Source organism: Corapipo altera, unplaced genomic scaffold (assembly GCF_003945725.1).
Source record: "Corapipo altera isolate COAL_440 unplaced genomic scaffold, ASM394572v1 1b, whole genome shotgun sequence".
NCBI lineage: Eukaryota > Metazoa > Chordata > Aves > Passeriformes > Pipridae > Corapipo > Corapipo altera.
The window spans coordinates 3,113,476-3,133,304 of NW_020884881.1; the positions used below are offsets into that span (position 1 = coordinate 3,113,476).

The window sequence follows — 19,829 nt, forward strand, 5'->3', positions numbered from 1 at the left end:
TTTTGTGGTGGAATCTATTAACTCATGGTTACCTTTCTTGAAATATCCAGTTCTGGATAAGACAAAACAGGGAGGTTTTGAAGTTTGACATACCTCTGATCTGAAAATGTAGTGTGACGTAAGTATTTTCTGTATATAAAACAGTCAGTCTCAGAAATAAAAAAATAAGACAAGTGACTTCTACCTCCCTTCACCTCTAAATTCAAATCTTACTTTTTTTTTTCTTTTTTGTCTCACAGTATATTCACTCAGCTGGAATCATCCACCGGGTGAGTTCACTCATTGGTGTAATAAAAATGAATGGAACGTGTCCCTCTGTGCATCAAGTGTGTTACTAAGAAATAGTTACAATATACTTTAAAAGGTTAAAATAGTACTCGACTAACTGTGTTCTGCCACAGGACCTGAAGCCCAGCAACCTAGCCGTAAATGAAGACTGTGAATTGAGGGTAAGTATGATGTTGTTGTAATGAAGAATGTTGTAAAAAAAAAAGCTCTCAAGATGACAGTTTTCTGAGAAAACATTAGCTACCATTTTAATTTCTGAATCCATTAATTTCAACTGTTTGCTACTGTTCCTCCGCTGGCACAGAAAAACCATTTCCATGAACATGTGTTTTCTCCCAAATGCTAATTTAATATGAATGTAAGAATCTTTGCGAAATGTTCATCCCTGTATACCCCACAGATGGTGGGAGTAATAATTAGCTAATAATAGCTAGTAATTTGGCCCATGAGTGAGTACTTAACTGAGTATATCTTGGAAGCCTGACCTGTGATATGTATCTGCATCTGCCATGTTTAGATGAAACCTTACAAAAACTTTCATTTTTATATCTGTAGACCATATAAGCCAAAATAAATAATGATGGCAAAAAATATATCAGTATTACCAGTTACAGACAGTAAAAAAACAACCAAAAAAACCCCCAACCAACTAAAAAAAACCCTGTAATCCATGCTTTTCAGATGCTATTTTTAATATACACATCTAAGTAAATACATCTCTTTCTGTGTCCATGTGATACAATATTGCATAATAAGCATGAGACTCAGGAAAAGGAAGAGATGTCCTTTAGCTTTCTAAGCCTTTAAACCTAAGAATGAGAAATTTAGCATTTCACCATGACAACCAGAAATGTCTTTCTCCCTGTTTCTAATACTCTGATGTAATCACTTTATTCCAGCTGCGAGGGATTTAAGAAAAGACTCCAAATACTACAAGATCAGCAAAAAATCACAATAGTGAATAAGAGTAGTGCAGCTAGGTTCTTGCACTAATCCGGATTTGTGGTGAGAAACTGTAGTTCCTGTTTGGTTCAGTGACACTTGCAGATGCTCAGCAAGTTTCATTATTATCTCTTTAATGTCTTCATACATATATGTTCAGCATCTGTGAAATTTTATGGGTCATCTGTTTCTGATTATGCACTCTAAAATGTGTGCTGTATTTTTGTACTGTAAGTAAAGGAGATTTTTACTGCTTTTCTTCTATTATTGTGCTATCTGTGCACCCCCCTGCCTAGCATTTATTACACCACTCTCTGCTTTGTTTATATATATAACTTTACTTCCTCAAATTATTTTTAATAGAACAAACTAGTAGATATTTCCAAGTATGAACAAAAATGAACTAGAAACAGAAAGAAGGAAAATGTGTGTGTACAATACTTAATAGAAGGGATCAGCTGTTAGGGAAAAATATTGCAAAAACCCTTATAAATTTAAGAGCATTAGTGTTTAAGCTTCACGCCATTGTTTGTGCCTTGTTTGCCTCATATATTTTTCTTTCCCTATATAAGAAATACATTATGCTTTTAAAGTATATTATAGATAAGAATGTTAATGTGTTATTTATATCTTAATATTTTTATTTAGGCTTTTCATATCTTTTAATTGGATTATAACAGGAATTTTGAATGAACCTCTTGAAGTTTTCTTGTTGCCAATGAAAAGGATTAGCCATCAGCTTAATAAATAATCCTGAATCTCATCACAAGAGATATTCAATGGTCTTATTCACATTTTTATGTGAAGAGATGCTAGCTAGCTCAGATGACTGACTTAACAGCATTGAGGCTCAGATGGCACATTTTCACAGCAGGGTCTCTTAGAGCTAGGGTCCATAATTAGTGGGACATAGACTAATCAGAGAATAGAATAGAAAGCAAAGATAAACAGAAAAAAATCAATTGAAATAAATTCCCATCAGTGTAAACTAAGGAAGGAAAAGCATATGGAGGGGAACATTTTGCAGTCAAGCCTATCTGTACCTAAACAGAGCTCCTTTATTACTTTGGTGTGCAAATTCTACCAAAAACAGATGGTATATGATTTAAATCTACCTTTTTATGCAGGATATATGTTTCTTTCCTAGTGGCATTGGTTTGATGTGTGATTTGGGTAAATGCTTAGACATAAGAGGGAAACAACACAAATTCTGCAGATTTGTGATCAGCTCGTGTGATCTTGAAATGGCTACTGGCACTTGCTGTTGGTGTTTTACACAAATATTCCCAGTTGATAATAGTGTTTCATTTTTAATAGCAACAGTGCTTATTTTTAGCAAATGAATGTCAATGGAAAATGTAAAGTTTACCTTAGAGAACAAAGGGCCAGGCTCATTGTAGTGGAAGCATCTTTATGCAGACCCCTAGGCTGCAGGGATACAGCAGGGAGAGCAGATGAGCTCATCTGCAGAGTGCTCCTGTTTTACTTCACCAATAGTGAGGGACTATGGTAAACTCAGAAATGAGTAATGGGGGAAATCAGGACCTATAATGAAAGTGAAAGGGGATTTTTAAAAATTATTATTTTATTTTTATTCTGTAGATTTTAGACTTTGGTTTAGCTCGACAAACTGATGATGAAATGACTGGATATGTTGCAACAAGATGGTACAGAGCTCCAGAAATTATGTTAAATTGGATGCACTACAATCAAACAGGTAATTTGTGAAGGCTTGCATTTTGCAACAGCTGGATGGAGCGATAGTTTGAAACCAAGAGGAAATTGTATTTAAGGGTCACTTTGATTCATTGTACACATTTCTCTCTCTGTTTTTGGCAGTTGACATATGGTCGGTCGGATGTATCATGGCAGAGCTATTGAAGGGGAAGGCTCTATTTCCAGGAAATGATTGTATCCTTAGTATAAAACTTCAAATGCAGCTATAAAAATACTCTCTAATTCTTCCTTTTTTTTCCTAAGGAATTGAGTGCTTCTATGGAAATGTTTTTGAGGTCACAAACTGGTAAAAGAGTAAACAATTTGCTAATCTTTCAGTTCAGTGTTTATATGACAACTGAATATGAGACTCACTGCTAGGATAAAAACCAGTAACAGATGTTCCTAAACAACAATGTTACATTTATTATTTGGTGTGTATCTGTATTTAAATAATAAACTAGTTACAACAGAGTAGACTTCTTCCATGTGTAGATCTTATTGAAATAACACATGCTAGAACTGAAGCTGAGTAAAGGCACTATTTTTTATCAGCTAATACGATTTTTAAAAATAGAACTGCTTTTAGTCTGGAAATTCCTAAAATGCAAATGAGTTAACTTTTAAATAATAAGTAAATTAATTGGCCTACTGTGTCCTGTTATTAAAAAAAACCAGCAAGTTCCAGAAATGTCACAGGAGCAACAAAACCCTCTCTCTTCCGCAGTGCTGTGCTGTGGTCCCTGATGGAGCATCAGGGATTTCCATTGGCATTTCCTGTGCTGGCAGGAGAAAAAAAAAAAAGAGACGCTGCTGAGGAGAGCAGTAAAATAATAAAAGAAAGCTGAAGAAAAACACATAGTAAGGAATGAAGAAACAACTGCATCAGAGGAGAAAAGCTTTTAATATAAGAAACAAAGGCACATTCTTCTGTACTAAATATTGACATTTCTTGCAACTCCAAAACCCCTCAAAAAGCAAATACTTCTGCTAAAACTAAGCTATTACCAGGTGCAAAACATCATGACGTTAGAATTGCCTGGAATACTGTTAAGAGAGCTTGAGACCAAGTCTCTCCGCTGACCTTTCTATTGTGCTCAGCATCATTAGACTCTATTGTAACCACAGGCATTCTCCAGGTGTTCATCATATGGAGATGACTGTCCCCCAGACTGTTTGATTACATGATACATGGTATTTGGAAAAATCAATACATCTAGTTTTCAAGAACTCAGATTTTTTTTTTTGCTGTGATAAAATATTGTCTGTAGTTGTATGATTACATCAATTTAAATAAAGCTGTAAAATAACCTTGAGTTTCTATAAAAAATGTATTATACAGGTCATCTATGACAATGAGAAATGAACGTTTTCAAAGTTTTAATCTTGAGAACAATATAAAACAGATTTTTAAAGCTACAAAATAAGAAATTTTTACTCACCAGTCTTAAGATTAGTCATCTAGCCCTGTGTGCTGTATCATACTAGACTGATCTTCAGAAATCCCTCAGATTGCTGAAACATAAATGTGCTATTAAGATTAAGTTTAAGAATATTAAATTGAGAACTAGGACAGAAAAGCAATATTTTTCATGCAGCTGATGTACCTGACAGATTAATCTGGTACAGTAGAGAATTTGATAGTCCAGGACTAGGCTTAAGCAGGTATGAATTTGTATCTTTCCATGGACTGTGGTAGAATTTTCTTGCTGAGTAGTTTTAGACATCTTAGTTATGTACATGGAAGCTCATTAATTGTCTAAACCCAGAGGGACCATATGCTGTTTATTTCCCTGAAATAATGAAGATATCGATCAACTAAAGAGAATAATGGAAGTTGTGGGCACACCCAGTTCTGAACTTCTGAAGAAGATATCATCAGAACATGTAAGTTCACAGCTTCATTTGGTTAGCTGACATTCTTTCCCTAATTGGCATCATATGTCAATGACTGCATTACACAGATACTCTGATTTGGAAATGAGCAAACACCTTAAAATTGTCTGGGTTTTGCTGCTAGAATGCCACCATTAAAAAAAATTCTTTTTGGAGGTAACCAGATCCCTTGACTGTCAGCTGGATTAATTTTAATATTTGTTCTCATGTACTCAGTTTTTGAAAAGAGTTAAGCAAATAGTCCTGATGATCATTTAATTTGTTGCTATTCTTATAATAAAAAAATTCAAACTCATGCTCAGCTCAGAGCATTATACTGTAGTTATTAAAGCTGATGTCTGTAATTTTCATAGTTCCCATTGTTGTAAGTATTCTAAACAGAAATATCAGAATCCAATAATGTGTGTTCTGCATGAGTTAGATCCCTAATTTGAAAATCATATTTATTCGTCTCTGAATCCTTGCATGAGGTCTACTTCGCTGATAATATCCGTAGTTAAGAGTGTGCTTTTTAAATCTGCATGTGGCTTCTTTAGAATAGTAATCTAGTAAATGAACAATTTCTACTTTGTTTCTTTGCTAAAGCTGTACTTGAAGGATTCACTGTAAGCAATAACCATGGATATCCAGCTGAGGAAGGACATGTGGTATTGATTGATAAAGGCAGGTGATGAGCACAGTGTAAAAGTTCAGATAAACAAGAGCATGCAGATACCTCCCTAGCTGCAGCTGTTATCTTACACCTTTTCTGTATATGCTTCAGACTAATACTAATAGCTATTTTTCACCTTGTGTGTTTATTGATGGGTTTTCTTTGACCTTACTAATGACTACATTAGTGGGTTAAGTAAGCAGGAGCAGTAGGAGAGCTAGAACAATGCTATATTTCTGGAATGTCCACGCATAATGAAACTTCATCAGCCAAAGCACAGTCTCAGAGGTTTTGGGTACCCAGCACCTGGGAATGGCTGGGGCGGGAGGCTAACTAAGCATCCATCCTTTTGCCAGGGACTGCATCAAACAGCAAATGTCATACTGTGCTGTCCTAAGCACAGGTCCTTTTATAGTCTTGTAGGTCCTTATGTAGCCTTTGTGTATTGTTATTAAGATACTACAGTTTTTCAGAGTAGTGTATACAAATGTGTGATTTACCCACAACTAGTAAGATTCTAAACTTTTGATCATGGGATTAAGCACTTTAATTATTTACTGGAAATAGTATCTGCTTTTGTCTTTTAATTTGTTGTGTTTCAGAGCATACCTCAGTGAGCTACAGGAGTCCTGAAACTGTTTGCTGGGACTAATTATAACTTTAAAGCACAGGGAGAATACAAAAACCAGGTTAATGAATGGGAGTGCTGCTAGGTCACCTCTGGGCTGCTGCTGCCTGGTTAGAGGAGCAATGTCAAAGGAGGTGCATACCTTGCTTGGAAGTAATTGCCACTTGCAAGGAGGTTCCTTCATTGTAGTTCTTCTTTACCGTGTAGTTTTGCCTTATTGTTTAGATATTTCTTAATGCAGCTTGCAGCCATGAACAATTTGTAACGTTCCTCTAACAGCAGGGTCAGAGATTTGCTGAAATGCCAAGCCTATTTTCAGTTATAAGTAGAGGATTAAAGAACTGGAAACTGAACGATCAGCCACATGGGATGTTTCAGCACAAGTTACTGAGGTATTTTGTATTTCAGAGTAATTTAAACATCTGGATTCTGTTGGTTGGGTTTCTGTGGTGAATATATAAGCAGAGGGGACAGGTTGGTAAGTATACTTTGATAGGTCTATGTTGTTTCCAAAAGGACTTCTGGGCAAGGTCGGAGGTAATTTTCACTGTATCTTGTTCAATCATGTTTGGATTAGTGATATTGATTGATGTCCATAGAGAAACAAATAATCCACAAATCCACAGATATTTGTCATAAAATAAATCTACCTTGTTTCTGCCCTAATTTATAGCTTTCCTGCAAGAATGTGTGATAGCTCTCTTTTGCCCTGCTGTTCTGGAAGACTTAGCTCTAATAAGAGCAGCACACCTTGGCCTTCTAGGAGGTGTTAGCTGCCTTTATGAACCTTAGGGGCATAAAATGAGTGCAGCAAAGCCTCTGTTTGACTTTTAAGTGTTTAAACATCCTCCTCTGCCTGACAGGCTACAGCTTCTTAGAAGAAATCATCCTTTAACAAAACCTGGCTTTAACAAAGCCTGGCTGCTGTCAACCCCCATAATAAAAAGGGAAAATACTAGTATCATCTTAAAGAGTCAGGGATGTAATGCATAAAAGCTTTCTTCCTTTAGTAAGACTCTGAAATATGTCTCTAATGGCAGTCTAGAGTTTTGTTAGAATATGCTTACATCTTACAAGAAGCAGAAAAAGTAAATATATCTGCCTTCTTAAACAAGAACAGTTTGAAAAGAGGCTTTGTTATATAATGATTTAAAATATCTTTACATCAGTTCATCGTAGCTACAGAAATAAAGATGATGGCTGAGAGACAACAGTGTAGGGAACAGGATCTGTTTCCCAAGTATGGTTGTAGGATTGTACAGGTGATATGTCACAGTATTTTATAGTCACTTCTTAATAGTCCAGAAGGTAACTCCACAATTCTGTTATCTCACTTGAAGCCATGGAGCTGCTTAGTATGAACCACTTTTTTCCATTGCTGTCTTGAGTAGGCCAAGGATGCTTAGTTAGCCTTCTGCAGATAGTGTCCTTCTAACAGGAGTGCTAAGTGAGAGAGACATCTGTGTAACACAATTATGTTTTAAAAGGATTAAGGTTTGTTCAAATACCAGCTGGGTTTTTTTATGGATTTGGAAATAGCCATTTGCTTTTTTTTTAACTGTTCAATTTCAGAATTCCCTGTTCTGTCTGATCCCAACCCTTAGGACCAGCATTCAACCTTTTCTCTTGCTACCCTGTCTGCCTCAGCCTAGAAATTTGCAGCTTACTTAATGTCAGGCTCCACACTGACCCTATGTGAGCTGTGATAATACAGTATTGTACTGTAGTATAGTATAGTACAGAATGAGGATCTGGCATGCAGGTAGGCTTTTCCTGACTGAGTTTGGATGAACCTTTCACAGACACAGTGACAAGACAAGCTGTTAAACATCTGAAAATCTATTCCAGGGGAATAGACTTTGGTTAGTGAAGCTACTGTTGAAAAAAAGGAGAGGAGGAAAGGCTGCAGTTTGAATGATACCATTTTGCTGAAGGTAACTGGAAGATGATTTAAGTTGCAATTTCTGATTGAACATTACATTCATATGTTCCCAGGGGATATTTTGCAATAAACCAGTAAGCGCAGGTGATAACAAAAGTGCTAACACACAACTCTTACGCCAAAATACACCTGCTTAAAACTCTATTGCTTATTGTGCAGTATACAGGAGTGATTGCTTAAAACAAAGTCATACATTATGGTTTTATGTAAAGGTTTTCCATGTATAAGAAACATAATGTTGAGTTTTTTAGATTTAATGTAGTTACTATTAAGCAAAATTTAACCTCTCTCCATGTGGTGGTATGTATATTGATTTTTTCCCTAGGCAAGAAAATATATTGAATCTCTTCCACATATGCCTCAACAGGATTTGAAAGCAGTATTTCGTGGTGCCAATCCATTAGGTAAGAAATTCAGGCTAATACAGATAAAATTTTTCACTAACATAGGAACACAAACCTTCCTTTGCTATATGATCCCATATAGTAATGATCAAACCAGTGAGAAGAGCATTGCTTAACCTTTCATCCTGAGACTGTTTTCCCTTCATGAAGCCTGTGTCTTTTGTTTCTGCTGGAGGTTATGGGAATCTCCTGTGGAAACAGTCCATGGATGAAAAGCAAAAGCCAGCTAATAGCAGGAATAAATAAAAATGTCATGGGATCTAGATTAGAGACATCACTTCTGGCTCAGGAAGGCCATGAGCTGTAAATGGCTGGCAAGCAGAACATACCAGGAAGCATAGCTGTTTGAATGATCCTTTTGAGTATTATTTCCTAGGAATATATGAGCCATTGTTGGACACAGGATGCTGGGCTAGGCAGACCCTTGGTCTGATCCTGCACAATTGCTTTTATGTCTAACCAATTGGTTCTGCCTGTGCAAAAGAGATGTTTCTGTGAAGCTTTTCTTGTGGCATGGCAAAGGGCCATGAGTCACCAGAGTCATTTCCCTACAGCGCCTGGTCAGTTCCATCAAGTGCACATTATAGGGAAGTACTGTGAGTTAAAATGTTTTCACAGAATCACAGAACATGCTGAGATGCGAGGAACCCACAAGGATCATCAAGTCCAACTCCTAGCCCTGCACAGGACAATTTCTTAATTCAATCTGTGTATTAATGCCAATTTTATTCTTACAAATATAGGTAGCTGTGAACACGTTCTTACAAAAAGTGAGATTTATTTGCCTGAGGTACATAACAGCATGTTATGTATTAATATGATAAGGACAAACTTATGAATGCCAATGCTTATGAAAGCACTAACATTTTTTTTATAATATTTTTAATAGTTAGGATAAAATTTCCATACAAAACTAATTTCAGCCTTACAGATATCTGTCATTTCTAGTATTCTTCAACAGTCAACTTCAAACATATTTTGTTTATTCTGGGTCCTGTAAAGTTGCTTTGGGGTTTTCATCTGATTGTTTCATTGGTGCAGCTAATTAAAAAAGTAATCTCACATTCACATTTTATTATTCACAAGTTACTTAACTTGATCCTGATCACTGCAAACTTAAGCATGTATTTAGCTTATAAGCACACAGAGATCTTTTTAGAATTAAGTCCTTGGATGTCTGAAGAGGTGAATCAGATCTCAAAGGGACTATTATGAACTTTTGTGCATACCACAAACAAACCAGAAGCTTCCTTCAGCTCTGAAAATTGTACTCACAGTATAAAATCTTCAAAACTTACTTGTTATCTTGCCTGAATTTTGTGAGTTTGCCAGTAATGTTAACTGTGTTTAAGGTGAGTGAGGATATACTGTGTGTCGACAGTTGCCTTCTTTTTTATTTCTAAATTATCTCTTCTGGCTTTGAACCATGTTTCTCTTTTTCCCTTAGCTGTAGATCTTCTTGAGAAGATGCTTATATTAGACAGTGATAAAAGAATTACTGCCTCGGAAGCGCTTGCACATCCATACTTTGTCCAGTATCACGATCCGGATGATGAACCGGAGGCCGAGCTGTACGACGAGTCAATAGAGAATAAGGAACGAACAATAGATGAATGGAAAGGTATCAGAATTGCACACAGCAGTTAATACATGTAGCAGAACAAAACCTTATTTAAATTGCAGTTTTCCTCCATTTCTAACCAGAGGAATTTGAACTTCTAAGCCTCAGGCAAACAGGTCCCTGTATGTACTTGTGGGAGGGGAGGGGTGGAAAGGCTTGTGTTTCCTCTCCAGACTTTGCACCCTTCCCTCATTCTATCATCTCCTCACTAGATTCCCTGTACCAGTCTTCAACTTAACTAAAAGCTGATGCTATTACCAGTAATTACACATTCTATTTTGCTTTTAGTTTTCTAGATCAGATCCCCAGCTGAAGTAAGTGTTCTAGGGCAAGTGACACTGTTTGGGATTCTGGTCTAGCTCTTTAAGAACCAGAAAGTAGTATTTTCCCCGTGGATGTGTATTTTGTTTGTAATTCTTTAGGTAGCTAAGAAGTTAGGATTAATAACTAAACTATGCTATTGCTCCTATTTGAGATAAGAGTTGATTATTTTACTTAGGAGTCACACCCCAGAACCTTTCCTTGAGAAATACTGCAGCAATCTTTTATTAGTTAATTCCATGCTTGCATCATGATCATATTGCACTGCAGTATCACAGAAGTAAGGTGGCCAAACATTCAGTTGCAAGTACACTGAAAAGTACAATCCAATTTCATCACTGTCTAATGGGGACATATTATGCTAAAAATTCCTTACTAGAGATTTTAAATTGAGAATAATGTTGTAGAAAACTAACGGTTTCTGTTTATCAGTAAAGGTCTTTCCTTGACTTAAAATGTCTTTTATAAAATAAATGTCTTCTGTTTCTCTTTGTATATTCTATAACTTTTAGTCTGGTAAGGTTCAGTAAAAATGTTTTAGCATAGTGCTTAGGTTTATGATGTCTCCCTTGTCTTACTGTTGCCCTTCCACTTGTGCCACGTTTTATCCTGGGCATTGCAGGGGAGACAAGCAGACTGACTACAGCAAATACATCTTCAAGACAGGTAATAGTGGGGTCGTGGCTCTCTCTGCAATAAATCAACCTCCTCAAGGCTTTTCTAGAAGTCTACTGTGTCTGTACAAACAAGGAAGATTGGCTGGCATTGCTCACTCCTTACACATGTTCTCTTCCACAAAACCTGGCAGCCTCCAGCACCACCCATACATCTTATTTGTTTAGAGCTGAGTTCAATTGCCTGCTAGACTTAAGAGTGAACTATTTCTTTTTTCCTTCTGCTTTTTCAGTTGACTGAGTCTTAAACCGGAAATTTTAACAATTTCTGAATCATGAAGCTGATTTCTGTTTGTGATGAAACTCCGTTGAAATTATTTCGGGAACAATCTTATCTTAACACCTTCTAAACTGAAATGAGAATGTGAAGGTGAATTCTCTAGGAAGAGCAGTATCATATCATTTATCATTACATTTACCATGTATTATTTTCTACATCACTGTCCTTGCTGGAACTACAGGTCAAATTCTTCTTTACACAGGGAAAAAAAAAGGCCTGAGACAAATATCTAAAAAATTACACAGGATGTGCATTGCTTCCTCCTTCCTTCTGGCCATATTTTTATGTTGGGGAATAAACTTTTTATTTTCACGTACTGCATGGTGCCACATTTAAGTAAGATGGCGTAAAGTGTTTGTAGTGTTGATGAAATATTGCCCCAGTTTCTCAAGATATTAATGGCATAATTCTCCTCTTTTTTTCTGTTCAAATTAAAAATCAGTGGCACTTGATCCCAAGAGGGACTTAGCACCAAGGTAAAATGATATTTCAGACACTTTGTCTTACACATTATGTGCTTCAGAGTTTCCTTGGCCTCCACTGCACACTGCTGAGGTTTGCAGCCCAAGCTCATAGATTTCTTACAAAAGTGTTTAATCGGTTAGAAAGTATTTCAAAATTTTAGAGGCCAAAAGTATGCTATTCAGAGTTGAATGCTACACATTCTCTTAGCTATTGCTCCAGTTGCACATACCTCTGCTGCGTAGCGGGCACAAGAAGTGGGTAAGGAGCTTTATAAGCATACAATGTACAGCCAGGGAGAATAATTTCTAATACAGTTCCAGGTGTCCAATTTGGGAGGATACTGGCTTCCTCCAAGTTCACTCAGGACTGCTCTAGCTCCTCCCTGGATCTTGCTGTTACCAGATGCTATTTAATAGCTACAGCTCAGTCACTAAAAGAGTCTCCTAACAAATCCTCTCACCTCTGCAGTTCTGCACACATAATTTCTTTCAGAGAAATCCTTCACTGGAAGTGGCATGTGGGTCACTGTGCACCGTGATGCAGCATAACACAATTAGAGCACAAGCAGAAGATTTTTTACTTACTTTTTAGAGGAGTTGTAGGTACACTTGCAGGTGTAGCAGCTGTCTCAGAGCTATTTAATAAACAAACTAATAGGCACGAGTTTGATATGATCTAAACATTACTGTTTGGAAAACAGAACCTGAAGTAATGCATTGTTAACCATATGTTATATGTGAACAGGATAAGGTCTTAAAATATGGTATCAAACTTGAGAAATTACGTAAGAGGCAACCACTGACGACATATTCCATTAATATCCAAGGCAGACAACACGACATGACTGCCAGCATGAAAAGATAAAGGATTGTTCCCAAATCAGAGTAAAATAGTAGGGAACCCATGTTCTAGCGAAGCCCTTCTTGATGAAAATAGAACTGTTACATGCTTCTAAGACAAAAGAAAATTTTTTTTCAGAGGACCTTAAAATTACATTAGTTACAGTAAAACATAACACTCCACCCAAAAAACCAAAAGAGATCGTAAGGCATTAGCACAGAATTGCAAATGATTTATGTTGAAGGCAATTGACTGAGAGATGATAAAGAACATGCTCTACAGTTAAAAGTGTATATTTGAAAACCTCTTTGAGTGCTTTTAAAGATTCCATTTTCCATTACACTTTGTCTTTTATTACATCATTTTGGCAGGTCATCTGACAGCATAATTGATGTTTCCATTTCAGGGCCTGTGTGTTTTAGTAATTAGTTGACGGGGACAGTCATGTTGTACGATAACAGTATTTGTGAGTCTAATTTGCAATCTGATGTTAAGAGAAGGATTCCTAGTGAATTCAGTCTATTTTTGGATCTGGACTCTTAAAAAGGCTGGAAATACAAACTGCAAGTCACATGAGTCTATAGAACTGTTTTGTCTGGAATTTTTCTTTTTAAGAGAATATCACCTAATTCTTCTGTCTCCCTTACCCCCCACCTTTACAGAACTTACCTATGAAGAAGTGATTAGCTTTAAACCACCTGACTTGAAAATGGACAGCCTGGAGATAGAACAGTGAACACAGGCAGCTCTGTCTTGCCTTGCTGCACTATGAAGACTGTTAAAATATAACCATCCAATTTAACCTGTGGTCAGATGTAGATTTTACTATCCAAAGATGTTGGAGAAGATGTGGAAAAGCAGATGAATTAAACAGAAGCCAGATGTTATCTGTTTTGGGTGGGAGTTTTTTTGCCTTGTAATATGAATGTATTCCCAGCTCACAAGGGGTGATAAAGAACTGCTTCATTCTGACAAAATTATGCACTGAGTTTTGTCAAGCTGTGTGGTCTGCATGTTTCATTTTATCAGTTGTACTGCCAAAATAAAGGTGATCTCATAAATTAATTTTAAAATTGTACATTTAAAGCATGAATGTATACAAACATAAACACAGAGGTCCATACAAGCAATCCTTTTTTGTTCTGGCATTTTATCTGTTTGTTTTCATACTATTTATAGTTAGTGCCTTTATAATGAGAGGGCGTGGTAGCGAGATAGACAGAATATGCCTATGTAGTCACATCTGTGGTGGTCTTACACATTTACTGGATGTCTCTCAAGCAATCTTAACACCACTTGAAAGTCAGTAAAAATAAATCTTTGTCTTCTCTTGCCATCCAAGTGTCTGTTTTCATTATTTTCCCTATATACTTTTCCAATCTGCATAATACCCATTTCTGAGATGATTTTACTTCCTGATGGTATTTCTAAACTTGCCATCACTAGAGTGCTGGTGAATTTGCCTGAGTTTACAGGAAGGTGCCTGGAAGGTATTGTGACAGAGCTCTGTAGACTTGAGCAAGCTTCAGTAAAGGCTGTAACAGATGGCAATGCAAGAGAACTCAGTTCAGTTCACAGCTTCGAATTAAATATTTCACATGGTCTTATTTTTCTTCATGTAATCCTTGGGAAAAAATTGCCATTGGAAGACATGACAAAGCAAGGAAATTTAAGAATTTGACACACTCTTATTGGAGTTTCTTTTTAAGCAAAAATTAAAAGGCTTTCCAGCTCTGAAAAGTTGGAAAATTAAATAATAAATTGGAGAATACGCCAGATACCAAGATTTCTTAAAGAATTAAACTTACCTAATTTTTCTGTTGAAGGCATAATACTGTAGCAGGAACATCCTTTTGTTACAAGGCCTCTTGTGCTGTACTGACTGTGTCTTTCTACACACTTATGGTCCACAGTTGTTCAGTGTTGTTCATTTTTGTGTTTCACTCTTGCTCTGTCAGAATCTTATTTTGGAGGTGGCTTTTTATAATATTTAGGTTTTCTGAAACTTTTGTCATTATTGTTCAATTGTATAGCTATTACATGAGGTAATGAATTCTACTGCATTAACTTACCTTCCTCTGTATCTTTTCTATGTAAAAAGAAAAGCCTTTTCTTAATAAAAAGATTTAAAAAGTAAAAAGTCTAAGAACTTTGATTTTTCAGAAATGGAAATAGGCATCTGTCTAGAAAATGGAATTTTCTCATTTGTGGACTAAGTGATAGTCTGCTTTGATAATGTTGGCCAGTTATCCAATACTTGCATCCAGTGGAATACAACCACTCGTATTCAACTTTTTGCAAGGCGTATTAATCTGAAAGTAAATGCCTGCATGGATTTCTTGCAAATCCTCTGAAGTGCTGTCTGGCCATCATTTCTTTGGCTTCCTGTGAAGCTGGACGAGGCCTGTAATGATCATGCAATGACTGAATTTCATGCTGACTAAAATAGTTGGAAAGGTTGTAAATCCTTAAACTGTTTGTCTGTCTACATAATGAAAATAATCACTCAGTCACGTATTTTTTTTTTCTTTTGTTTGTTTGCCAGTTAAAAGTAGCTCAGTGCTTTATTTTCTCTCATATCGAGACTATGAGCCTGTTTAGGAGCTCCATACCAGCTTGAAGGGCAAGGATGAAGTAAAGAGATTTCACAAGAACTTTATGCACCCAACAATAATTAATTTAGTGTGGGATTTGTCCCATCATTTCTTTAATCTGATTTCCTTTGCTGTGAGGGTGGCCATTGGCAAATGTGTTTCCAAGGGTGTATAAAACTCTGTTGGCCACCTCTGCTACTTGAGGTAGAAAGAAAGTTCTATATTCCTTACAAAATTTGTTCTTCTGCCACCCCTGAATCTTTGTCTGAATATTTCCTTTGACATTGAGAGATGCAACTTTTTTCTAGGAGATAAATTATGTAGGAAGAATACGGTCATACCCACATTTAAACTAATCAAAGGTGACAGTAATGGACAACAATAGCTCAGTTATTTTTAATGAATTACCATCAAAACCTATAAATCATCTCATTTTAATGTCAAGAAAAACAGTAGGGAGACAGACATCTTTTTCCTAGATGTGCAAAATGAAGGCAATTACTTAGACCTCGAAAGCCACTAATTAAAGTATTTTTCTATGGCGGGTAACCAGCTCCCTCATGGCAATCCAACCTGGGACTGCTGTGTGGTAACTTTATCAGTTTACAACAGCAGGAGAGGGTAATTGGAAAGCCAGTACCCCACTGGGACAGAAAGGTGGAAAGCTTAGCACTAACAATGCTTATCATTTGAAAACAGATGGAAAAAACCATTTGTCAGCCAATGCAAACAGGCAAATGGAGGTAAACATCGAGGAGTGAGGGCTTTGTCAGGCTTGGTGAACCTGTAGGGCAGATGGCTTAAAAGTAAATATTCAAGAGTAAATAAATATAGAAGTAAGGATTTTATTTCATAAAAATTTATTTGCTAAAAATGTCTTTAATGAAAGCGTTGATTACATGGCCCAAATGTTTTCAAAACTTGTAGTGGAGCCTGCTTAAACAGCGAGGTTTTAATCTCCCGACAGCACTCTTAGTCTCGTTAGTACAATTGTGTTTTTGAAGGTCCTCTTATACATTGTGTGTACATTTGAGGAGAGCAGCATAGATTTTAGGCCACACTAAATTAGGGTGCTCATCATCCCTGACCACCTGCAAAGCACAGAAGGGAAGCTCAGAGGAGCATGGCTGGAGAGGAGGTGGCTTAGGATTCCACTGGGGAGAACACAGCTCTCCAAGGGCTTTCTCTGGCTAATTATTGACATTGTTAGCAATTTACTTTTAATCTGAATTTACCTAATTTCAGTTTTCAGTCACAAGAGCTTGTGATCCCTCCACCTACTGAATTGAAATCACTTGTAGTATTTATTATCTCACTCCATAATCAGTGTTAAGTGCAACCACCAGTCTAGTAATTTTATCATCACTGACAATAAAAGGTCTTGCAAAAGGAAAATCTTCTTCATGTGTCTCAATCTTTTGACATGTGTAAAAATATACATTACAGTTTTAAAATCTGCATCTTTTTTTTTTAAGCTCTCTACCTCACAAGCACTGAAGGCCAGGAGCAGGAAATTGATATGCCACAGCCAAAGCAGACAAGAATAACAACATTTCGAATTTTCAAATGGACTCATGGAAAGAAAAAACAAGGATCGTTTAGAGGAAAAGCACAGTGTTAGAGGATATCATGTGCCATACACTGAAGATACAAAATGACTACATGAGTATGAAACAGCGGGGTTACTAATAACTTTCAGAATTTATGGGGGAAAAATAATGGGAAATTATCAACACTGATACATGAAAAAAAAAAAATCACGTGTCAGTAGGTCAAGAGTCATCATTTAGACAGCATTGCTGCAGAGTTCCAAGTAGTGCTCTTGGTATGGTTTTGATATGGTGTAAAAGATGAAAGCAAGAGGGAAGGAGGGTCAGTATGCTGCAGGATCTGACACAGCAAGCTCACTCTGGGGTCAGGAGGGGGACAGCCCTTTCAAGGACAAAATGTTGGCAGCAAAAGCACCTTTGACAGAGGTGGGGAGCTGTCAATACAAAAGCCACTTCCTTCCTTTCTTCCTGTCATGTGTGCTCCTGGATCATAACAAGAAAACAGACCTCTACTTTCATCAGCCTCTTTCCCCTGGTCAAAGATGAATCTGTTCAAGAAGTATTGAGCTCCTGGCACAAATTACTTACGTAACCTTTGCTACATCTGTAAATTGCTGGCTTGGCCCAAGAATCCCTGACCAACAAGCAGTGGTCAGGATTTAGCTCTCATGAAAAGAGAATTACACTGTAAATTAGGTAAATTTATGTCCTTTGGTAGCAGCAGAAAGGGATTCAGCTTCAACAAGATCAATCTCCTTAGGAAGAAATTAATACCAACATCTTTGTTTACTCTAAAAGCAGCTGCTTGTTTTACATTGCTGCTAGTGCTGTTTATGGATGTAAAGACTGGTCCTTAAAAAATCAGCACACTTGCACAAGTGAGAGTACCAACTGTCATTAATTTATGAGTCTGGGTAAAGGGGTTTTAAGGGACTAGTACCAAGAGACTTAGAAAGCTGCATTAGTGTCACTGCCATTGCCCTTCTTTCTGCTGTAAGATAAAATATTGAACTGATATGCCTAAAAGGGTCTAAGTTTTCACTGCAAGGAGGGAATATATTGTGAGTTTTCTATGTGAACACTGATCTTCCAACCAATCTGACACTTAATCCATTAGATGTGAAATTTCTACAGAGCGAGCGAAACTCTTCAATTAGGCTTCAATCTTGCATGCATACAAATGCTTCATTTTGAGCTCACATAGTCCCCCAGCTCCAATTATTGTCACAAATTAAGACGTGTACCATAGCATAGAGGTTTTATCTAGTCCTTTTAGGTTCCAATTTGATCACAAGTAATATTGAACACAACAGAAATACTGAATCACAGTGGCAGCCCTGAGACAACTATACATTAAATATGCCATAACTTGCAGCCTCCACTGAGCAATACTTTGCTCCTTACAGAATAATATCCTGTAGATTAGCACTCAAATAATATATTCCTATTTTATATTAGACCCTGAAGGTGCAAATCAAGAAGCTGTAGATTTGCTACATTTTGTGCAAAAATAACACACAGTACTCCTGTCCTGTCCGGCTCTCTCATTGAGATGGAAACACAAAAACTTAAGGCAGTATTGAGAAGGATGTGTGAGATGGGGTGAGAATACCACTGAGTTTTTGGTGATTTAAACAGGTGATGTGCACAACTAGGCAATGACAAATGAGTACAGCTATCTGCGATATCCGTTAATGCTCTTTTTGTACAACTTTTGCATTGAAGTTGGATAACTCTTCAAGTGTATTTGTTTGCTCTGTGCACTATAGTAACTCCTACTGCAACAATCTGTGATAGTTTAAAAATTAAACTTATATTGTAGGAGAGGACCTTTTGGTGGATTCTGAGGAGAAAAAGTTAGGAGAGTGTTAAAAGCAGTTGATTTACATGTAGCTGTCTGCTACCCTCTACACCTGACCTCTCTTCCTCCACCACCCTGCAGCAAGCAGGGATAATGGGCTAGTAAATAGTTACTTAGTAAGTTCTAACTTGAACTCTTGAGCAAATGAAACATATAGCTTTTAAAATATTTTTTAGTAAAAAAGTGCTTAGGTGGTGCACATTTATTCCTTTCTGCTGGTGGCTGAGTGCCCTTGCAGCATGGCAAGGTCCCCAGGAGGGCTCCATGACACAGAAACTGGAACTGAAGCATCCTGCTTATGGAGCAGAGAGACAAAACCAGAAAAGTTGCAAAATAGTAGGCAGTTACTCCAGTGGGGGAGGGTGGGAACACTGTAACATGGGAGTATTTTCAAATTAAAACTAAGATTTTTTTTTTAATTTGATCTTTGGTTCTTGTTGAAATAAATAAAATTAACTTACTTCCTCTATGGCAACATGTCTAAGTAGACAAGCACAGAGTATTTTTTGAAGTTGGGGATATAGAAAACTTGTTAAAAACAAGGAGTCATATTTTAACAATTCAGCAATATTTTATGTTGACATTTAAGGTGTGTTTTACACAACTAAATTATTCATATATGAATTAATGTATTGGGAATAAAATGATCATGTGAAAGACACAGACATAAACAGACAGAAAGGTGGGAAGATGCTTGATTTTTCAAAGGACTTCGCATGATCTGCTTTCCTCCCATGTTATCAGTACCTAGACTACAGAACAGGTCCCAGTCCCTCTCTCTGCTTATACAGATGCACTTCTTCACCCGAGACCCAGCAGCTCACCAGCAGTGACAAACAAAGCTGTGCCATTTTATCGTCTCTGATTAACAATTTGTGGTGAACAGCATTGCCATCAAACTCTCTCAACAGAGTTCATACATGCAGGATTTCTCAGGAAAACATGGTTAGCTTTCTCACTTCTTTCTTGTAGAGTTCCTGCTCCAGCACCAAAGCCTCACCTCCAGGCTGGAGTGTAAATTGAGCTCTCAGTTCCCAGAGGAATTAGAAAGAGTACTGTACACATCCCATCTACCTCATATGCTTTGCAGCTGATGGCAACCTTCCAGCACTTCAAAAGTTGGCTCTTAAAAAAAAAAAAAAAAAAAAAAAAAAA

The 19,829-nt window shown here is 36.9% G+C and overlaps 1 protein-coding gene across 2 annotated transcripts in view; it reads left to right on the forward strand.

Annotated features, from left to right (window-relative positions):
• Positions 1–14,005, forward strand: part of MAPK11 (mitogen-activated protein kinase 11) — a 32,360-nt gene extending 18,355 nt beyond the window's left edge. For both annotated transcript variants that reach the window (XM_027639836.1, XM_027639837.1), the window contains exons 5-12: positions 240–269; positions 402–449; positions 2,833–2,947; positions 3,070–3,141; positions 4,754–4,833; positions 8,390–8,468; positions 9,916–10,089; positions 13,332–14,005. In XM_027639836.1, the coding sequence (XP_027495637.1) occupies positions 240–269; positions 402–449; positions 2,833–2,947; positions 3,070–3,141; positions 4,754–4,833; positions 8,390–8,468; positions 9,916–10,089; positions 13,332–13,405 (672 nt within the window). In that variant the 3' untranslated portion in view covers positions 13,406–14,005. The remainder of the gene's footprint in view (positions 1–239; positions 270–401; positions 450–2,832; positions 2,948–3,069; positions 3,142–4,753; positions 4,834–8,389; positions 8,469–9,915; positions 10,090–13,331) is intronic.
• The last annotated feature ends 5,824 nt before the right edge of the window (positions 14,006–19,829 follow it).